The 18,829-nt window shown below is 38.0% G+C and overlaps 1 protein-coding gene across 1 annotated transcript; it reads right to left on the bottom strand.

Annotated features, from left to right (window-relative positions):
- Window positions 1–5,316: 5,316 nt before the first annotated feature.
- Window positions 5,317–17,804, bottom strand: LUM (lumican). Its single transcript, XM_077807695.1, has 3 exons — window positions 17,733–17,804; window positions 13,977–14,886; window positions 5,317–5,878 (listed from the first exon to the last, which is right to left on the bottom strand). Exons 2-3 carry the CDS (start codon window positions 14,866–14,868, stop codon window positions 5,724–5,726), a joined length of 1,047 nt encoding a protein of 348 aa, XP_077663821.1. The 5' UTR covers window positions 14,869–14,886; window positions 17,733–17,804; the 3' UTR covers window positions 5,317–5,723.
- Window positions 17,805–18,829: the final 1,025 nt, after the last annotated feature.

Below are 18,829 nucleotides of genomic sequence, written 5' to 3'. Positions count from 1 at the left end.
AAAAGACTTCAAAAACAGACTCCAACGAGAGACTGCTGAATTGGAATTAATTTGCAAATGGGATACAATTAACTTAGGCTTGAATAGAGACTGGGAGTGGTTGAGTCATTACACAAAGTAAAACTATTTCCCCTTGTTTATTCCCCTCCCTCCCCCCCACTGTTCCTCAGACGTTCTTGTTAACTGCTGGAAATGGCCCACCTTGATTATTACTACAAAAGGTTTTCTCCCCCTCCCCCGCTCTCCTGCTGGTAATAGCTCATCTTAAGTGATCACTCTCCTTACAGTGTACATGATAAACACCCATTTTTTCATGTTCTGTGTGTATATAAATCTCCTCACTGTATTTTCCACTGAATGCAGCCAGTGAAGTGAGCTGTAGCTTACAAAAGCTTATGCTCAAATAAATTGGTTAGCCTCTAAGGTGCCACAAGTACTCCTTTTCTTTTTGCGAATACAGACTAACACCGAACAAGAAAGGTAATTCCAAAATAACACTATATGTGCCCCAACCTAAGCCTTTTTCATAGGTTTGACTGATGATACAGTTCTTTTCCCCAGCCTAACTCTTCTTTCCAGACATCTGCTCCCTCCACCAGAAGACTATTCTCACTTCTCTAACATTCAGAGTGGAGTCCAAAGAACCCTGCTGGCTAAAGTGAGTCAGCAGAAATTAACCGGCAGCTCCCTGCAAAATTCCAAACCCCACTGAGATGGTGAAGTGAAAGGAAAATGTTGACATCTTTGTAAAATGGCTTAATCCAAAGTTCACTGAGGTCAGCTGAAAGACCCTGTGTTGACTCTGGTGGTCTTTGGATTTGGTCCATAATAATCAAAATATCTGTGTGGATCTTTGTGCATATCTGATAGAAGAATACGTGGCATGATGATAACTATCTGAGATGCACAATGTCTCATGGAACTTCCAGGGAACACAGCCATTGAACCACCCTTAGAGAGTGTAGACATGATCTCCCATCATCATCTGACCAGTTCCTCTGGTTAGTGCCATGGCTCCTCCTGCTGTCCGCTCCCTTTGAATGGCTAATCCTTGTAGTTGGTGCTAGCTCTGGGTACTCCTATTGTCCCACTAAGCCTTTTTCCTTACTTTGCACCTGCTGTGCATGGACTGGATAAATCTGGCCTATACTGTGTCTTTATTCCTACATAATATAAATAACAAGAGTATCTGTCCTTAACGCCAAAGGGAATCTGTTTTATTAAGCAGAAGTAGAAACAAGCTGTGCATTTGGAGCTTTGCCTCATTGAAATGATTCCATTCTCTTAATGCTGCCCTCTTAAAGGGAGCATCAAAAAATTGATGCAAATTGATCAAAAATATGTGTATCTTTAAATGTGATCCATTTTCAATGACTGAAAATATTTATATAGGTCTATTTACATAGGAAATGAATTTCTGGACTGAGGCCAGGCTTGCCAACATTTGTCTATGGAGCTATTACAATGCACTGAATATACAAGTTGGTAATGGAAGTGTTATTTCAGTCTTGACTACTACTACTGGGAAGAATGGCAGTGGATGCTGATAACATTCTTTATCTTTAAAACGACTGTGGGTAATTCTTCCTAATCCACAAGTGTCTGGAAAGCTAGAGAAAGCTACTGTGTACCAATTGTGTGATAACTGCTGATCTTTTACAGCAAGTATCACAGGCCAGTTTGCTACACTTATGGCTCCTTAAATAGGAAAATCCACTGGATAGAGAGAGAGCCTGTGTGATAGCCTGCCCTTATGCTCTATTCAGTCCTACCTCTAACAAAAGCAGGACAGAAAGGAGAACTGCCAATTCTGATGATGTGGCTTGGCCATTTAATATCAAGCCTTTATGTACAAGATCCAGAGAGAAATTGAGTTTTATTCAGATATGGACTGCCCAGTACATCTTTTGTCTTATAAGCACTTTATTATGATGGGGGGGAAGCAATTTATTTAGGGACTGTAAGCTCTCCACTGAGAACTTAAACAGAACCTGTGCACTCTAGAGGCAGATCCCACATATTGTCATATTTCTTTTTAGAAGAAGTTTAGTGGTAAATGCTGGCATTTGAAAATCAGTGGGAATTGAACCCCTTCCTCCCTCCCTCCGAAAATCACAACCTAATAGACACATGCCAATTTAGATCCAAAATTGAGCTTCTGTAAAAACAGATTTTAACAACTAATATCAATAGAAATATTCCTTAAACAACCACATTTCAATTGAAACAGTTTAATTTTTAATGAATTATATTCCCCTTCATTGTGCATCACTGAAGCACTGCACATTACGAAACCTGCCATTACCTTGTGCTCTCCTGCCTGTTTCAGGTATCCACCTCTTGTCTCTCATCGTATACTTTGATTGTAAGCTCATTGATTTAGGGACTATCTTTGTGCTGTGTCTGCCAGCTGCATAGGGGAAGATAAAATTGGTGGAGAGCATGAAAGCTTTTTGCTCCCAGTGTGCCCTTGGGTTTGTCATGGCTCCACATATCCTCTTACTGGGTAGTGTCTATAAGGTAAATCTAGTCCTATATGAAAATATATTTTATATTAAGAAATACATTTGTTTTAAACGATAGCTTGATGGTCAATCACATTTCCCGCTGTGAAAGCCTGGATAAAATTGATGAAAATCAGTTCCTGAAATTCCATATGCAACTTTTCACCAGTTAATTTTGTGTATTTCCTGAACGCTTGTAATGTTGCTCTTCATGAAATTGAGTGCCCACATTTTTTGCATATCAGCTTTCAAAATCCACATCAAATCAAAATGTCTTGATTGTACAAATTCACACACATGAAATTCCACCTTAAAATGTGATAGCAAACATTGTTGGCAATTTTGACTGGTGAAGAGAAGACAGGGACAGAAATAGTAAGCAACATACAAACAGCCACACGTACATCTATCAGATATTTTATTCAGTCACATATACACACACATCACAGCAGATCAGGTGGAGACAGGGAGGCATGTACTGTGGGTAAGCATTCAGAAGTAGCATGAAGGTCGGTCTTGCGTCCTCAAGGTCAACAAACCCATCATCCAGTCAGAGTGGATGGGCCAAGCTCAAGTGACAAGTTTTTGAAGGTTTTCATCATCTATTAAATGTTCCCAAACACAGTCATTTTAGCTCAATGTCTGGAAAGTACTGACTTATATGGAAGGCCTAGTTTTTGTAAAATGAAGCCCAGGGTCAGTACAAATTTCTATTTGCCTGCTTTTGCATCATGTGTGCAATTTGGGCAGTTATTTGTGCAAAATGGGTATTTAGATCTATTTGCATATGCAAAAGGCGGCACAAAAATGCACATGGACCTTGGCTCCTCACTCTATGAAAATCAGGACCAGAATGTGAAAACGAGGAGGCTGATAGTTCCTTTTTCTTTCACTAGCTGCAGGAACCCTGATTGTGGCAGATCTTCTGAGTGAGAGGTGATTACTGGTTCTGCATCATCAACCTCACCCCCTTGGGGCCCCATGGGAAGCTTTGTGCTGGAGGTCTGCAGGACAGTGGTCTATGAAGCGTAGAGAGTAAACAGTATGGTGCGTACCTGCTGTCCACAGCCACCTTCTCTGCTGTGAAGGTGGTTGTCCATTTCTCATTTCAAAGGAGGAAAGGAGGCTATTCTCCAGTGGTTGTGGGGATTCATCAGTGCTATATTGTTTTCTTTTCATAAAGGGGTGCCCTCTACCCCTCAGTAGCCTGTAATGATGCCAGACAGTCACAGTGGTAGATAACTAATGAAATATGGAAAATAATAATGGGAGAAAGAGCCAGTGTAACCCACTGTTCAGTGTATGTTACAGGTCCTTCTCAGTGCCCAGTCCACAGAGGATATGAGTCTTACATCTCTGACCTACAGGGAATTGTCATTTAACTTAAGCTGTAAAGCCTCATGCTTTTAGCCCTGGAGGTCCCGCTGTCAATCAAGATGGTGGTCATCACAAAAGTATAGCAGAAATAGTTTAAGTTATCAGCCAACACAGGAGGCATCACAACAATAATATACACCAATTCAAATCCTACACAAAGGGGCTATGTTGTCAACTCTCAAAATTTTGCTGTGTGTCCTGCAATATTTGGTGTTTTTGTAAAGTCCCAGCTGCTGGAGTCCTGTGATTACATGAGAAAAACAGCGTTAATTTTTTTTAAAGTAAGTTTCTAGCCCTCAGTGTTGTGGAGAAAAGCTTGACATCACAAACATCAAAGGCTCTAAAAAAAGAAGGCAAATAGAAAAAAAACATTATTTTGTAATTCATGATTTTGAGTACCTGTTGCATGGTTTTTGAAGTTTAGGATTGGCAATACTCAAGGGATATCTCTTTGGGTGGTGGTGGTCGTGGAGTGAATGATTCTACCATAAAAAATAGGATAGTTCTTATTTAAGGTTTTCATAATCAAGGAGTCAAAAGGCAGATAGTATCCATGGGACAGTACTTGTTTACAAGCAAGCTATCATAATGGCTTTTATTTAATGCCAAGTCTATTTTAGTGTGTGTTCCAAGACACGCAGTACTTTGACTTCCCATTCCCATGTAGCATGCACTAGTTTCTTTGTATCAGAAGGGATAAACACTGCCTTACACTTACTGCCTGGGACATCTGATACATTTCATTTTCATGTTCACAAAATTCAAAAATAAATGTCAAATTATTACTTAACAGTTCATTATAGCAGAGATGCTTCACCTGGCAGTTCTCAGTGCACAAGGCCTGGACAAAATGGTAAACACAAGTGCTAGTGGATATAATTAGATGATATGTTTGAAAACATTTTGAAACTACAAAGTACAGAAAACAGTTTATTTAACCTTACAATAAATTCAGCAAAATATAATACCTTAGAATTTTTTGTTTTAACCTGAACTTCCTTTTCAAGTTTATAAAAGACTGCAACATATTTGACAATGATATGGACACAACAGAGCTATTTACTATGTTTTATTTTCTACAGTCTGGTTAAACGTAGCATGCAAGTAATTGAATAAAAATACTTGTATATGTGATTTACTGTGAAATAACAATTCTACTGGTAGCAGACAACAACCTCTCCATGAAAGTATATAGGTAAGTATGACAAAAACAACAACAAACAATTTAAAAATCCTGAAAAATGTTCTTGTTTCTTCATAATCTTTCATGTCTCATTAATATTGAAATGGGCTCTGAAAATGTATTTTCATACAAATTTGATCATATTTATATTGCTAAATTGTGTTATGCTATTCTTTTGCAATTTCTAAAAATATATCAAAGGCGTGAATAATTTAGAATATTAATGTTGACCAGGGTGAATATTGTACAAACACAGTTCAGCCCTAAATTACCATTCAGCACTCTACCAAAAACACACCTGACTTCCATGAGAACCTGAGCAAAAATGCATACACCAATATTTGTGGGCATGTGTGTGAATGCACACAGATTTCTACAATCATGATCATATTCCTCCAACTTGGAAGCCAGATTTGGTGGTCGGGAGGGGAAGGGGGCTAAATAGGGTCCTTTTTTGTTTCCTAAAACAAACAATTGAAATTACTTGTAAAACTATGCACAAGCATGTTTTGTTAGGATCACCAGGTTCATGCTAAATATTAACAAACAGAATAGATAATATGCAAATTGACTTTGGTTAAGACATCCTAATTTTAAAGAGTTATGTTGGTGTAAATCTGCAGTATAGTTATGGCCCTTATAAGGAAATCAGAGGCACCTCACTCCAGTGAGATATCAGCAGCTACACGAAGACAGTTGTACATTTCCTGTGGCAGGTCAGCTCGAGTGAGATTATTTCCATCCAAACGCAAATGTTTGATCTTGGAATAGGCTAGTGATCCAACAACCTTACAAAAGCTGCTCAGTGGGAACTCTGAAACACAAAATAATGATGATAATTAATCATAATAATAGTTTACTTGACACAATAATCTGAAACTATAACTAATGCCAGGAAGTATCTGTGGCCTTGTACATAATGGGCTATATATTTAGCTGGAGTAAAGTGATAGCTCCCATGACTTTAGCTTTTCATGCTTTGTGTGTATAAAAAGATCTTCTATACTTTCCACAGTATGCATCCGATGAAGTGAGCTGTAGCTCACGAAAGCTTATGCTCAAATAAATTGTCTCTAAGGTGCCACAAGTACTCCTTTTCTTTTCATGACTTTAGCGGAGCTCCATGGATTTACATTAGATGAGGAGCTCACACTTAGTTGCTGGATTTTCAAAGGAGCTCAGAGCTAGATTTCTCAAGTACTCAGCACCTACGATTGGTACCAGATTTTAAAAAGAGTCCAGCTCCCATTTGGCCAGATTTTCAAAAGATCTCAGCACCCAGTTGGCAGGTGTGTTGGGAGGAAGGCATGGTTGTACTGAATAAATTGTGAGAGAGGTGTAAAGCAAATGCTACATGGCATACATATGAAGAGAGACAGAAATGTACTGGTGAAAACAGACAAGGGGTATGCTGGCAGATGGATGCAGGCCAATGGGCCTTTGTGTTAGGGATTATCTTTTAAATATCTTATTTTTTGTTTATTATATCTCAAAGTGAAATTCATTTCTTTTGAAAATTCCACTCTAACCCTTATTTCAGGCTGACTAACGCTGTCCTCCCTTAAGTCACCTAGGAAAATTGCTGCACCTTGTAGATAAAAAAGAAACAACTTTTTCCTGGAGGAGTATTAAAGAAGACAGAAAGAGATCTGAAAAATATGGTAGGTGATATCCCCATTTGGACTTCAAGGAGACTCCTTGAGCCTGCTCATTAGAATCTTCCATTGTCATTAGCAAAATATGGCCTGTATGAACCAAACATATGCGCACTGCACCTACATGATTTAGGAGTCTCTTCAAAACATGGAAGCTTAGGTCATTTATAAGGAAAGGAGACATAAAACTGTGGGATTCACAGACTAAAAAGGTTGGTTTGGTTTTTTTAGGAAATTAGAGTTTACTATAGAAAGTGGGACCTACCTCAGCAGTTCCGTTTCATTCTGCCTTAATCTGCCACTGGCAACTTCCCTATTGTTATATATTGTACAGCCTTCTCTTTGAAGGGGGAGAGATAATGGATACTCTTATGTGGCTAAAGGTGCCCCATATTGGAGTGTAGAGTAATATATAAACTATAGTGGAAAACAGTGGAAAGTAGGTCAAATTATGAAGGATGAATATCAGAAAACAACTCAAGTATGTAGGGACATAATTAGAAAGGCCAACCACAAAATGAGACATAATGAGACATAAAAGGTAAGAAGAAAGCATTCTACAAATACATTAGAAGCAAGAGAAAGATCAAGGACAGGGTGGGCCCATTATTCAATGAGGAGGGAAAAACAATAACAGAAAATGTGGAAATGGTGGAAGTGCTAATTGCCTTTTTTTTTCCTTCCAGTTTTTACTGAAAAGCTTAGAAGCAATTGGACATCTAACATAGTGAATGCCAGTGAAAATGAGGTAGCATCTCAGGCTAAAATATGGAAAGAACAAGTTAAAAATTACTTAGACAAGTTAGATGTCTTCAAGTCACCAGGGCCTAATGAAATGCATCCTAGAATATACAGGGAGCTGACTGAGGAGATATCTGAGACATTAGCGATTATCTTTGAAAACTCATGGCAGATGGGACAGATTCTAGAGGACTGGAAGAGGGCAAATATAGTGCCCGTCTATAAAAAGGGAAATAAGGACAACCTAGGGAATTACAGTCAGTCAGTTTAACTTCAGTACTCGAAAAAATAATGGAGCAAATAATCAAGCAATCAATTTGTCAACACCTAGAAGATAAGTAACAGTCAACATGGATTTGTCAAGAGCAAATCATATTAAACCAACCTTTCATCTTTCTTTGACTGGGTAACAAGCCTTGTGGATACGGGGGGGAAGTGGTAGATGTGGCAGATCTTGACTTTAGTAGGGCTTTTGATACTGTCTCACGTGACTTTCTCATAAACAAACTAGAAAATATAACCTAGATAGAGCTAGTATAAGGTGGGTGTATAACTGGTTGGAGAGTTGTTATCAGTGATTCATGCTTAAGCTTGAAGGGCATATTGAATGGGTCCAGCAGGGATTGGTTCTGGATCTGGTTCTGTTCAATATCTTCATCAATGATATAGATAATGGCATAGAGAGTACACTTATAAAGTTTGTGGATGATACCAAGCTGGAGGGGTTGCAATTGCTTTGGACAGTAGGATTAAAATGGAGAAACTGGAGAAATAATCTGAAGTAAATAGGATCAAATGTTGATGAGGCCTCAACTGGAGTATTGTGTCCAGTTCTGAGCACCACATTTCAGGAAAGATGTGGAAAAATTGGAGAAGGTCCAGAGGAGAGCAGCAAAAATTATTAAAGGTCTAAAAAACATGACCTGTGAGGAGAGATTGGAAAAAATTGGGTTTGTTTAGTCTGGAGAGGAAAAGTCTGAGGTGGTGACATAACATTTTTCAAATACATAAGAGGTTGTTACAAGGAGGATGGTCAAAAATTGTTGTCCTTAAACTCTGAGGAAAGGACAAACAGCAATGGGCTTAAATTGCAGCAAGGGAGGTTTAGGCTGGACTTTAGGAAAAATAAAACTTCTTAACCGTCAGGGTAGTTAAGTATTAGATTGCCTAGGGATACTATAGAATCTCTGTCATTGGAGGTTTTTAAGAACAAGTTAGACGCCTGTCAGGATTGGTCCAGTTTTTACTTAGTCCTGCCTTGAGTTCAGGGGACTGGACTGCCCTATTGAGGTACCGTCCAGTCCTACGCTTCTATGATTCTACAGGCTGATTCTGATATTCTTCCAGATATGAGCTACTGACTGATGTCAATAGGCCTATTTGCATAAGTAACAATCATTTGCATGAGTGATACTTGTAGGATTGGGTCTATGTAGATTGTTACTAAATTTGACACTAAATAAACTATGGAAACAGTAGGTATCACTTTGATCTTTCATACTGTTTTGACTGCAGTTAAATACATGTCAGGGCAATCGAAACCATGGGGCAAATCCAGCCACTTCCTCCATAGCTAAGAAGGAACCTTTGGAAGTGGAATCAGTGCAGTTTACTGTGCACGGAAGGGATTGGATGTATTATGTTATGCAAGGAGTCTGCCCCACTTCCTACCCAAAAGTAGTCAGGGACCAGGAAAGGACCCTCAATCTATTACAGACAGGGAGCAATCCAAGGTCATTTCATGGCTTGTGGGAGAGGATTCCTTCCTGCATCTGTCCAGAACCTTGCCTGGTTACTGAATTTGCACCTATTAGTAGAATACACAAAACTGCCCAAGAGTTCTTATTCCTTCACTTAGTCTAAAATTTCTACAATATGTTCTAATGATTAGGTCTGCTGAACTGTAGACAATTTGGCTGTAGTTTGTAAACTTAACAGCTAAACACATACTAGAATTTAAAAGCTAATCTTTTCATTTTTTCTTGTTTAGGGAAGCAAAATTAATGGCAGTCAATGATTTTAAGGGACAAATTTAAAAAAATGGCTTTTAAATTTGAACATAGAGTTTTCAACATTATCATTTGTGAACACAAAGACTGCCACTTGGTTGTAATATAAGATTTGCATGTATTAGTGCATAGATATTTAACTACCTGATTGCATATTCAAACCCCAGGTGTGCTTGTAAACTTTATCATATGTACATTCATACTGTATTATTTGCATGTGTGAATGACTGCATACAAAATGGTGTATGTAGTATTGGGATAAGACTGAAGTCACTTTGAAAATTGGGGCCCAAGCCAGTTCTCACTGAGGTCAAAGGAAAGGCCCCTGTTGACTTCCATCAGGCTCCTGGACCACAGCTTCTACATTTTTAGATGTCCTATACAGTACACATACATTTCAAATTGTGGGAGGCTTTTTCAGTGTGTTCACTTTTCCATTGTCGTTATGTGACCAAGGGTTTTCTGAATGCACCTGCCTCCCTTACTTATGAAACATCTATAACAATTAGTCACTCTTTAGTATAAGACCACTCTAATGTAGTCATGTGCGTTAACAATATCACAAAGACTAATATTGCAAAAACTTCTCCAATAATGTTCCAATGTATTTTGTTTCTGGAAATCCCCAAAATGTTCTGAAGTTGCCCAGACAAACATCAAAACATTTGTATATTGTAACTACTGGAAAAAGTTGTGACTGTTACATGAGCATAGGTCTCCTTGAATTTCTTGAATCCCTGTGCATGGAGATGTGCCTGGAATTTTGCCAGTAAGGTGAAATTCACCTCCTTAGCACTGAAGCCCTACATAGAGATAGTGATTTGGACAGGTTGAACATTTTCCATCAAAACTGTGTGTTGACAGAAAGTTGGATTTTCAACTAAATGAAATTATTCACAAAAGTGTCTATTATCCATGGAAAAATTAGCTATTTCATCCAAATACCTGTTGTCTGAAAATCTATTTTTTTCAGTTTTTGTCAGAAAGCCAAAATATTTTGATTTGAAATGGCACTGCAGTGTCTGGAGGTTGTATTTTAGGTGACATATGCTCCCAGTCTCCCCTATGGACTAGGCTCTCTGGCCAAACTACATCTCCCATCATACTTCATGACCAGGTACTTCTATGGCATGCCCTCTGTACTCACCAGCCCAAAATGGGGAATGGGAGTATAAAAAACTATTTTCAGATGAGCCATGGTTGTGATGGGTGATGGGTTTTGGCTGGCCAAGTTGCCAGGCAGGATTGCCTCTATATTCCATTGAAATGGTGTCTGAACCAATCTTGCATAGGCCTCTGTGCAAAATCATTTTGGGGGCAGGCCTGGAATGGACCATGGGAAGACCAGTGTTTACACAAAATGAAGTGGCCCCAGAACTCACTCCATGCAGAACCAGCACAAAGAGGCTGTAGTTATTAATTCAGTTATGTTAATAATGTAGTTATTAACAGTTAATAATGTAGTTATTAAACCATAGGGTTAATAGACTGGTGCAGAGGTTGATTTCCCTGCACTGCACATATAGTCTGATCACTAGGGCTTTAGTTAATCTCAGTTAGTGTTTTGCAAATAAAAAATGACATATGGAAATTTTGTCTATGGGCTAGATTATTGTACCACTGAACTGCTTTGGCTGCAGCACAGATGGAGTCTCAAAGACACTTTGGCATATGAGAATCCACAGTGATTTGGGTCCAGCATTTTCAGCTCTACATCACCACCCTTTGTGGCCCCCAAATGATGGGAAGTATATTGGGGGCCTGGCTGGCGAAAAAGAGGCTGAAAAGATGTTGATCTCAGGGCTGATGCTGATCTCAGGGTTGCTCTACCACGTGTCAGGGGCTGGAATGGCCCTGGCCAGATGTAACACTGGGGAGAGTTGGGAGGGGCCGTAAAGGTGAAAAATAGTCATGTCTCCCCACTTCTTGCTTTCCAAGGTATTGCACCAAGTTGAAGTGGGCTGCAGCCAAGGATCTAGCCCTATGATTGCAGTTAACTCGATTGAATTGATTTATTATATTTCGTTTACTGAATACATTTTGTATTTTTAAAAAATTACATTTATTTTTCTATGTTAACACAAAGAAATGTGAAATGCTCCCAGGTTGTTTCTACTCAAACTGCAGGTCCAGTGACTAACTCAAAAACCTGATGGCATAGCAAAGACTGGGTACAAACTGTGACCTAGGTTAAACAGGAATATCCATACTGGAGCAACCTTGCTAAAAATAGGATAGTTATACTAAGGAGGCTCAATCCTCAGCTGCACTGAGTTTAAGAACTGGAGGAGACAAAGGTGCCTATAAGCCTCCACTGATCCTATGTTAGCTGGAAGCCCTAGCTATTAATTTAGACCAGCTAAAATGGCCATGTAGGGCTTTTTCCATTGTCCTGGGATCAGTGGAATTCATTGCACTCAATTGTCATCTCATAATGCCTCACTCCTGGCCTACAGATGGCCACAGCATGTTCCATGCAGTGGGGTGGGGACAGGATTAGCTAGTGTAAAGCTGTCTATGTTACAGAATTGCTGTGTGTCTATATATGTCCACATCAGCTTTTAACAGGCTACTCTATTTTGATACCAATTTAGGATTCCCTTATACCAGGGGAATTCTGATATGCTTTCAGACAATTTTATGTGGCTGCCAGTGCAAAGTGACCTGAGAAATGCCTGAAGACACTAATGTTGAGAAATATTTTGTTTTCTTTCTGGTAACGTAGCAAGAATTTGCATTCAAAATGATTCTCTCTCTCACACACTCCCTAGCAGCTCCCTTGCCATGTCTAATCTTGGTATCAAATCACAATCATTTAGTGGAAATTATTATTCAGTGTTTAGAAGGTAAAAAGCACTGTTTAATTGTTACCTATCATTAATATTATTTTTACTCTGTCACATCCAGTATTACGGTTTCACATTAGGGCTAGGGCCAATTGCATGGAACAGATGAACTCTGAGACAAAGCAACATTCAATACAAACATTGTCTGATTGCTAAATATGACTCAGAAAATGGAGGACACAACATAAATAGTTTTATGTTGGGTCTCAATATAAGTGACATTTTTTAAAAACATAAGTATAGTTTGAAATGTAGTCCATCAGTTTTCAAATATTGTTTTTTCTATCTAATACTTAGGATCATCAGTAGCCTGTGCAAGGCTCTCTTACACTATCTACCTGTGTCATGGGCTGCAGGGTGGAAGGGAAGCTGGCTCTGAAAGGCCCAAGTTATCAAGGTGAATACACAACTCTCATTGTCTTCAGTGGGAGCTGTGAGTGCTCGGCATTCCTGAAAATCACGCCCCTTTAACTTGGATGCCTAAACTCTGTAGGCCCAACTTTCTGAAGAGCTAAACACTTTCAGCTCTAGGTCAGGCTTCATGGATTGAGAACTACGGGTGCTTAGCACATGTGAAAGCTGGTCCTGCTTGGATTTACGGGCTCAACTACAGATGCAAATCTCTGAAAATGTTGGCCTTAATCTTTTAATTAGTAATTCATAGTAAATGCACAATGGAGACCTGATTATGAAAATTATACACAGAGATGTCTACATGAAACTGAAGAGAGCCTACAGCAGTCGCTCTTAGCAGTGTAAACTCAATGAGGTGTTAACTCAGATACCCAATAATGACAATTTAAATGCCAACATTTGTTAACTATTTCACATAAGAAAGGAGAGAGAAAATCACTGATCTCCAGAATTTACTGTGAGTGAGATTTCATTTTGGTGTCACAAGAGGATGGTATTTGGATGAGTTCCATTGTTCATTTTTCCCCCACCCACCCTCCAATTAAGAAAGAGCCAAGCCCAAGAAACTAAGCAGAGCCTGAGGACATACTGAAGCCCCAGTGAGGGGAGCCAAGCTCTAGGAACACACTGAAGCCCAGGGAGCACAATCCAATATGAGTGGTGTCCATTTCGGTGACTCAGATGGACGGAGTCTATTTTGTAAGTTGCCCACAGGAGAGTATCACTACCTTCCCCCCTTCCCCATCTGACCCCTTCTTTCAGTGCTTAAAATGACTGTTGGCATGATACATTAATTTCAGCTCAGTTCAAAACAAGATAAACCTACCCCTCCCTAGATCCCCCCCAAAATAATATGGGTTTCAAAATGGAAAAATACAGAAACTGATAAAGAATATATCTATATAAACTGATAAAGAATATATATATATAATCTTCTCCATCTTATTTTACATATATATATATATATATATATATATAAACTGCTCGGAGCAACTGCTGTAGGCTCTCTCTCTATATAAAATAAGATGGAGGAGACTGAAAGGGGGGAATAATCAAAGAGGAGAAACCTTTTTGTTATTGTTATGGCTTTCTCTCTTTTACATAGACCAGTAAAAGCTGGTAAACATGGGGAGAGAACATGCCCAGCTTTGATAGAAGTGTCACTATCTATGGACCTCCTGTGGTCTAGGCAGGGAGTGGCATTAATTGTATTATTCATTACATTAAAATATGCAAATGTGACTCACTGTTAATTTGGTTGACTTGGAGGTAGAAATTTTCTAGGTTCTCACTGACTGTTGGGATGCTCTTCAGCATGTTAAAGGAGAGATCCAACTCAACGAGGGAGGAGATATTGAAAACGTTGCCTGGTATTCCACCATCTGTCAACCGATTGTGAGACAGATGTAAATATTGCAGGACCTTAAAACCTTGGAAGTACTCATCAGGAATGCTGGTGATCTGGTTGTTGTTAAAATACAGCATGAGTAAAGCATGCGGCAGTCCTTTCGGTAGCTTTGTAAGTTGATTGAAGCTCAAGTCAAGATATAAAAGTGACTTCAGGCCTTTCATAGCCCCAGAAACAGAGTCTGTTTTCAGCTGGTTATTCTGTAGGTGAAGGACAGTCAGGTTCACCAGCCCTTCCAGTGCATTGGCGCTGACTTTTGTGATCTTGTTGTGACTAAGTTGCAGATCATCCATGGTATTGGCAAGTGGTCCAACAGCTTCAGTCAAATTGTTAAAATTGATATGCAATTTCTTTAAACTCTTCAGTTTGGAGAAGACTCTTCCCTTAATTTTTGAATTTTCCAAATGGTTGTGATCTAAGATCAGCCACTCCAGGTCTGTTACATTATCAAATGCATTTTCTTCAATGCCCTCAATCATATTGTTTCGGAGATAAAGGTATTTTATTCCAGAAGGTACAAATGGGATGCTTTTCAATTTGAGGTCATCACAATACATTGCAGATGGATAGGTTTCAGGACAATTACATTCTGGGGCACAGACTGCTGTAGATGGCCCCATCATTGAATGAACATAAGGGTAATCTGGGTCTGGAAAATATCCCACATCATAGTATTGGCAGAAAATGCCACTGATCAATACCAGTAAGAAAGGTAGAGAGCTTAGATGCATCTTTGAAATGTCTTGTCCCTATATGGTGTGGGGGGGAAACAGTTATAATTTTTTATTTGTTTTCCTTGATATTACTTTTGATTTTACAATATAAAATTATGCACAAAAACTGAAAAGGAAGATTGAGTTAATTAAAGTTAATTTTATAAAAGTACCAACTAGGTTTGTGAATAGGAAACTTATATACAAATCCACATCATATTTGGAAGGCCTAGGAGAACAGCTGGCACTGAAAATCTATCTATCTATACACTGAATAAATTGGTCATGGACTAATGTAAATGACCTTGCAGATTCCCATTTTTCACACTTAGATAAAAATGAATATTGTACACAGTAAAACTTGTTTTAAGCAACCATTCAAGGATCCAATAAGCCACTTGCTTAACACAGGTGGTCTTCTAATCCAGGTGAAGCAAAATTGTTCCCAGTGTACTTGGGATGGGGTCTTGAGGTAGGAAACTGTTTAATAAGGGTGGTCTCTTTTAACTGGCTAGTGTTTTACAATATTTAGATAAGCATGTATCTACACATACAATCCCACTGCCAATTCACACAGTGGGTCAGACTCACATCTGATGTAAATTAGTGTAGCAGCACTAAAGTCAGCAAAACTAGGCTGAGTCACACCACCTGAAGACCTGGGCCAGTGTGTTTTAACTACAGTTCAGAATGTGATGAAAAGCAATAAAAAAACCATTCAAATTCAACCTTAAATTGTCCTCTTGTTCCCAAGTAATTTCAGAGAATATCCATATGCAACTTCGTATGCATAGTAGCATCAGACATGGATCCAAGATCCATGGAAAACTCCAGCAGAATAAAATGAGTTGTTATGGTTATTTTTATTATCTGGTGACAATACGCTCAGAGCTACACAAACAATTGAGAACTCCTGTGGTGCTTTCAATTTAGTTAAGAACAGCACATATGCCTTAAGTTTGTTTCCTTGCTTTTGCTGGCTCCCTAAAAGCCATGCTATATTCTTGTGGGCAAATAATCCTTGAATTAAAATATCTCCAAACAGCTCCTGTTAATCTACCCTCCAACAGAATGTGAGAGTTTTTAAGGTGGTGTTTTGGTGTCTCCGATAAACGAATTTAAGTTTCTCTGCTCTGCCTTAGTATGCTAAGCTTTTGATCGGAGAGATCTATTAAATATCTTTAATTAGGCTCTTATACAATCAATATTACCTAATTAGATACAGTAGGGTAGACATGCCATTTGGGGAGATTTTTCAAATGTGAGTTACAAGTATGGTTTTATTTGTCTGTTAGCCACTATTGTCTGAGAACATACTAAATCAAATGCAAAATATGGCTCAGGTCCCCAGCCAGTGTAAACAGGCACAGTTTCACTGAAGTCAATGGAACTTCACTGATTTACATCAGCTGAAAATTTGGCTGATTCCCCCTGTGTAAACCCATTCAAGATGGGAGGTCTTACTATTTCCCTACAAGCATGGAAAGTCAGAGCTATTGCCAACAATTTGGACTGGCACTCTTTGGCCTTACAGTAATATTTTCTGACATGTTTGCATTGTTTTTGGCAAAAGTAAAAGCCTATTAATATAGGAGAATGAATAATCTGCTTTAACTGTATATTTCATTGCTTTTCTGGTTTTAATTTGTACTTTTAATGGTTCTTAGTTGTTTTTTTCCCCTTACTTTCATAAACAGAACACTTGCTTCAAAGAACATGCAATATTCAATATGATGCAAAACACTAGAAATAATGTCAAGATTTAAACTAAATGTATATGGATTAATGTCATCAACTAAATGTTAAAAATGGGGGGTGGCATATGATTCATATGAATGTGTGTGTATATCTGTATAAAATATTATATAGTCAGCATGTGTGTGTGTGTGCGTGCATGTGTATACACACACACACATATATGGCGTCCACAATAAAGTAAATATTACGTAGAACAATTATCTTGCTTATTGCCAGATTCTTAATAAGCGGATCTAAAAATGTGTCCATCAAAAATGTAAAAAATATGATCATTATATATATTCAAAATGTTACCCTGGACCATATGATTGTGAATTATTAGGTCACAGTGTGTTCAGACATGCTAGTCTTGTTCTGGAAACATTTTTTGAACAAATTGTTGTTTGTTATTTTACAAGTTTCACTGTAAAATACCTGAGCCCACAGTAGGGAAGCTGCACAGCAAATGCAGGCAATGATAAATTGCATCTCCACAAACTTCAGAAAAACCTCATCAGGGTGGAATAGAGATAGTGATAAAAACTCTTTAAAATATTTTTAAAATTGACTACATTAATTATATTGTTTAATTGTCATGAAAACAATTAAATATCTTCAATATTAAAAATAGCGTGATTCGGCAATATCAGTGTCACTCTGCTAGCTATGGTGTATAAAAGGAAATTAAAATATTTAATTGGGTATTCAACAATTTAAATGACAACTTAATTAAAATTTCAAACTATCTAGCATTTTACCTTTCATCAACAGCCAAACTAATGATTTAAATGTTCCTATTTTGTATCCTCCTGTTTAAATAGTACAATAATCATTTAACACATCAAGAGGACTGATAAGGCATTGTTACTAACAGACCGCTGGAGGGCTAATTGAAATGAGTGGTATTTTTAAATTTTCCTTTTACTGTGTATGAAGTTTGCTTTCCCAAATATTGTACAAAAAGTTCACCACTAATGCATGCAACACGAGGTTATTGTAAGCAAACTCTGAAATTAAATACACCAAAACTGCTGATTTGTGTTCAATTTACAAATTGGCAAACTTGTTCTGACATTTTTCATGTCCCCATTAGAGCTACATTTAAATAGCTGAGCATTATAGTTAAAACATGCAACAGCACTTACCTTACTGCCTTGAAGCTGCTTTCTTTAATTCCCAGAGCAGATGCAATAAAGGACTGAATCAACCAATATATGCTGTAAACAGTGTCAGGAGGTAACTGGTTGCCAGATCCTCTGTGATACAAGAGCTAAAAAAAACAAAACAAAAAACAACCCCCCAAAAAACCCCAAACCAAAAAAACCCTAGTCACGCTGTTCTCTGAAGCTGCTATGTCATCATGATGATCTTGTGGTGTGGCATGTACAAATGCTGCTCTCTAATGAAGTGCAGGTGGATACTGTATACTGTACAAGGACAACCCATCTGCAGTCCTTATGGAATAGGGAAAAGATAAGTGTTTCACAAACCTGAGAAAGTTCAGACTATGAACCACAGCCTTACACAAGGAATTTTAGTATTCTAGAGGAAAAAATGCTTTAAATAAAATACAAATTACACACAGACCTTTCCTGTTTCCCAGTTTATTTTGTACCACTAGGCATGATCTAACAAAAAACATTCAAACCTCAATGTAGTTTTATATATTTTAAGCCAAGTCATTCACTCATTTATGTCTTGTTTTCTTTCTATCACATTATTTCCATAATAATGTAATAAAAATTTTAACTGAGGAGAAGAATCAAAGATGAAAACACACTAGGAGTTTTGCTAGAGTGCTATACTATAACTCTTTCTCCAGAACATTTTAATTGAATTATTGACTCCAATGTTTTTTTCCCCCTTATACAGACAGTAATTTACTAGGTTTGGAAATTTTCTTTGGTGATCCAATTGATCTAATACATGTATGTTTCATAATAAAAATGTCTCATAAAGACTTTTCTGCAGTTGTAAACTCACTTTAGACATTTGTTCCTTTTTAGTTCTCAAAACACTCTTCTACCCTTCAGAATCTGGAACCACTCAGCTATGCTTTCTGTTTCTTATTTCATGGATATCATTCAAGAATGCATCCGAAAGCTTGGATGAGAATGTTGGTTTTAGTTGGACAATCCCAAAACATAATATAATAAAGAAAATCATTGGCAGAACCATAACTGTTCATTCTGGGTCTTAATATTTCCATAAGAAAACTTGCAGATGTGTTTATGGGATGCAA

The sequence above is a fragment of the Eretmochelys imbricata genome, chromosome 1 (genome assembly GCF_965152235.1).
Source record: "Eretmochelys imbricata isolate rEreImb1 chromosome 1, rEreImb1.hap1, whole genome shotgun sequence".
Taxonomy (NCBI): Eukaryota; Metazoa; Chordata; order Testudines; family Cheloniidae; genus Eretmochelys; species Eretmochelys imbricata.
Note: the sequence above shows the minus strand (reverse complement) of the source record. Positions and strands in the feature narration are given on the sequence as shown.

What these genes read in the sequence shown, in the direction of transcription:
- LUM (XM_077807695.1), bottom strand. Translation starts at nt 14,868, where the DNA reads ATGCATCTAAGCTCTCTACCTTTCTTACTGGTATTGATCAGTGGCATT. An exon ending in CCAAGTCAACCAAATTAACA is followed by an intron (nt 5,879 to 13,976) that starts GTGAGTCACATT and finishes TTTGTGTTTCAG; the next exon opens with AGTTCCCACTGAGCAGCTTT.